The 4,056-nt window shown below is 48.3% G+C and overlaps 2 protein-coding genes across 2 annotated transcripts; both read right to left on the reverse strand.

Moving 5' to 3' along the window:
• Window positions 1-1,369: 1,369 nt before the first annotated feature.
• Window positions 1,370-2,344, reverse strand: Pmar_PMAR020276 (Peroxisomal membrane protein, putative; the record flags this gene model as incomplete). Its single annotated transcript, XM_002767056.1, has 5 exons — window positions 1,370-1,474; window positions 1,533-1,666; window positions 1,776-1,838; window positions 1,904-1,967; window positions 2,267-2,344. 5 exons carry the CDS (start codon window positions 2,342-2,344, stop codon window positions 1,370-1,372), a joined length of 444 nt encoding a protein of 147 aa, XP_002767102.1.
• Window positions 2,345-2,956: 612 nt separating this feature from the next.
• On the reverse strand, window positions 2,957-3,340 carry Pmar_PMAR020277 (hypothetical protein; the record flags this gene model as incomplete). The annotated part of the gene is made up of 1 exon (XM_002767057.1): window positions 2,957-3,340. The coding sequence occupies one exon, from the start codon at window positions 3,338-3,340 to the stop codon at window positions 2,957-2,959; it is 384 nt and encodes a 127-aa protein (XP_002767103.1).
• Window positions 3,341-4,056: the final 716 nt, after the last annotated feature.

Raw genomic sequence — 4,056 nt, forward strand, 5'->3', positions numbered from 1 at the left:
GCCTGGTGGTATATAACGTCGTCGGATTTTGTCTGCTGCAGAGCCGGGTGGTATCGATGGACCGCCACAGTCCAACCGATAGCCTCCCGAGGCTATCCTCGAGAGTTATGATGCCGTTTCGCCGATGCATCTTTCAAATCAAAGCGTGGTATGTAACGATGATCAATTGAGTAAGAGGATGTGTAACTGACATTCCCTGTTATGATTGCAATCAGTGATGGTTCTACCAGTGGTGTCTGCCTGTAGGCCATAATACTCAGTGTTCTTCCAAAAGAGTATAGTTGTGGTAGGTCGAGAGTGATTACGTTTCTCAGTCAAATATGTTGCACAACGTAGAATCTCATGAGGCCGATGCGGGACTACCTCGTGTGCACACTGTTATGTGTATCTCTTGAAGGTCTATTCGAACGGCCGGGGCGGCTATGCCATATGCCTCAGTCGGATCAATTCCTCCAAGGGGGGCGGCTATGCCATATGCCTCAGTCGGATCAATTCCTCCAAGGGGGGGCGGCTATACCATATGCCTCAGTCGGATCGATTCCTCCAAGGGGGGCGGCTATGCCACCACCACAATCTACGCCTCGGTCCAACACGCTGCGCTGTTGAAAATGTTATCGTCGTGCGATGCCTATGGCTGGCCAACATCGAGATTCGATGAACATCAATAGGCTGAGAACTGGGAACTGGTTGATACGAAAGGCTGCCAGCGAGCATCCCACAGAAGGATTTCTTAGTGCATTATGTCCTTTCAATACGGTAGATGGAGTGCCTGTAGGCGCGGGAGTGTGGGACACTCTTTGGTCTTGTGACGCCTAGTCAATGAAGATGGCAGGGAGGCTTGTGCCACCCCCACACATACTCGGACATAGTTGTCTTCTCATCATACGAAGTTCGCTGATATTCTCTGATGGCGTTTCGAACGACTCGACGCGTCAATCGAGAGCAACCGCGTGGCGACACTGTATCAAATGCATTGTCCCATTTCTCACTATTCCAGCATCGTGCTCAATTAGACTACATATCGGTGTCACATGGAGAAGGAACAACTCGCTGAAAACAACAACCATCGCTTTACTGAAATTGTTCGATAGTTCATTCACGATGATTCTTTTTGCTTTTCTTGACCATTTCCTCTGCCTTTTTGCTATCCCCAGCAGGTTTCTCGTTTTGGATGGCACAAAGAAAGGCCGTCCATGGCACATTGATAATCAGCATCGCCAGAAGTCTCAGATGTTTTGGTATGTAGTACATATTCACGTACCTAACATCAAAACCCTCCCCATCAGTAGATTCTCGTTTGAACACATCGGAGAAGAGAGATGACGCAATTCAACACGAAGTAAATCCGACGCAGTAAAATCACGAACGCCTACTGCATCATCGGCCAGAAGCAGTAGTTAGCCTTCAATGCTGGGCCCAAGTTGGACTGCACTGCTTTGACACTCGCTGCAACGGATTTACCCGCAGCCAGGGACTGAGCGCATGAACAACGACGTACTGATTTCCCACACAAGCTTGGCGTAGTAGCCTACTTGTATGAAGAAAAATGTCGATAAGAATGTCCAACACCATAGAGTCTGGTCCACGAGAACCTTATGAGCAGTAGTGGGGAGGTACTCACCCCATGATGGAAGGAGTACATCATACCAGAAGTAGGTCATCGGACCTAACACACAGTGAGGTACATAAGAAGCACACCGTACGATTTCGAGGCGAGGGCAAAAGCGACAGTCTCAGGAAAACCCAAAAGCCCCCTTGGAGTGATTCTCTACTACCAAACACGACGAGCTGACACAGAGCTACACGGATGCATCGTCGCTTGTCTATCGTACGGGCACCTGAGAATCACATTCCTAACCAATAACCACTGTTGTAGATTTTTTGCGAACGTGATGTATCACACCTGTAATGAACTGTGCAAGTATATCAGCGATGATTATGAGAATGGGGCCCTGTATACATTGGACCTGAGGGATGCACTCTGATAAAGAGCCATGGACCGGCATCAAACGTGAACAACATCCGAAGATACGCATAAGGGGAGCTAGACTCGATCGTTCACATATCAGTGTTGCCTCCATCTGGCCACACTCTAATGATAATTAAAATAATACCCAAACTCATAATAGCTATAATTTGGGAGCCGTTTTCCTGAGTTTGCTCCAAGAAGGAGGTGCGATCGAATGCGGTACCCTCCTTGCGGAATCCATCACATATTTCGCGTACCCAATGGGTCTCATTTGAGCCATTTCCCTCCAGTGCTTACCGTCAGTGGCATGGCCTCGCTAGCCTCTCTATATTGTTCGAGAAGACGACTGAAACCAGGCTCAGTATTACTGCCCATTTGAAAATTTTCTACCACGGAGTACCCCTATGGGCTCATACAGTTATCAGCAATTTTTCGCGGGACAGTGCATGTTCAACCGTGGATATGAGCCATACCAGTCCAACCCGAACGCGACGATAATCGTGAACCTAGAAACAACGCGAGCGTTGCAGTATTCATATGACGCAGCAGAGGACGTTCTAGAACAATCTTATACCGAATCAATTGAAGTACTTCTTCACTAACGTCACAAATTATAGTAATGACTGAATCACCACGTGTATGTCATAGATCAGTTAACTCACAGCGAAAGTCACTCGCTGGAATAATCAGAAGCCCTTACAGAGGAAGGGCTATATAATCGTTATCGAGAATTGCTTGGACCATACGACGCGGCATCACAGAATATGATACCGCTACGTTTAGTAGTAATGGCCTGCTAATGGGATGAAAGAGGGAGAAGACAATTAACTCTGGCCAGCACTGCTGCATTAGCCAGACTACAGCGAGCTTCTCAGAGTTCGCAGCAATACAAAATACAGTATCAGAAGACGAAGTGGAAGAGGAATGGTAGAGCCCAAAAGGAGTGCAGTTAGAATGCGCCCGGCGAGGTCTGTGTATGACGTATCGTCATGATGAGTGCTGCGCCTCAGGGAGGACTTTCATGGAATCAACAGTAAGGATATCATCGCTTTGCTGTCGGCCATGCAGAGAGCCACTGCCAACCAAATGCTCTGCAGTGGCCATCAGATCTACTAATTTCCTCTTGTCACCGTCGTTGTAAGCCACAGCAGCTTCCTCATAGAGTTCACTGAGGAGTGCCAAGTTACGCGCCCGACGAATGTCCGCGGCCGATGCCTTATCGAGACTCATATTCTGAATCATCTCAGCAGACACCTCATTAAGATGCCGTCGTTGGTTCTCCAGCAAAGAAGGATCTTCACCGTCGAGGATCGGCAAGGGAGCGCAGTCTCCACACGGCGGGGGCGGCGTGAGACCGGTGGCGTTTGTCATTATCGTCGGTTTATCGCAATGCATTGGCGAAAAGCGCGCACAAACAATTGAGAATAGATACAAACTGTGGAATCGTGTCTCAGAACAAAACTTACACAATCTTCATCGAGAATCTCGGCTGTTTTTCGGTGCGTGAAGAACATCGTTACTGAGAATTTATCGCTCCGACGTTTTGACACGTAATCGTTCGATATCACAAACCTTTTGAACACGAGCTTGCTGCGTGACGACGAGTAGCGTGTTCCTTTGGCACACACTGACCGACTTGTTCACGGGACTGCGGGCTACAGGCGCCCCCTACCGCCTTAGTTGGCTTCATTCGTAAGAAAAAGCACCTAGTTAGCGCCCCCAACATCCGTATGGCAAACCTGTGACGAAAGTTAGGTGGATAGCTGTTGGAAAGACGCTCTTTCCATCGGTGTGCTGCAATGAACCGGAAGATTAATACTTGAGGTACTTACTGAGTAAAAACTGGTATTTCCCCCCGATTTTTATGCCGTGTTGAACTCTGGTGTATCTCGGGATGGTGGCATAGCCGCCCCGCTGGTCACCAACTCCTCAAAGCTGCTCATGTTGATCGAGCCATGGAATGGAGAAGGGAGGTTGGGGCAGGAGGAGGTTCCCCACTGCTCTAAATCTGTGGAGGGTATCTTTCACAGATCCACGATCCACTTCTACAGGTCAAATATGTATCATATCCAATTATATGCAAACTC

Source organism: Perkinsus marinus (assembly GCF_000006405.1).
Source record: "Perkinsus marinus ATCC 50983 genomic scaffold scf_1104296971228, whole genome shotgun sequence".
Taxonomy (NCBI): Eukaryota; Perkinsozoa; order Perkinsida; family Perkinsidae; genus Perkinsus; species Perkinsus marinus.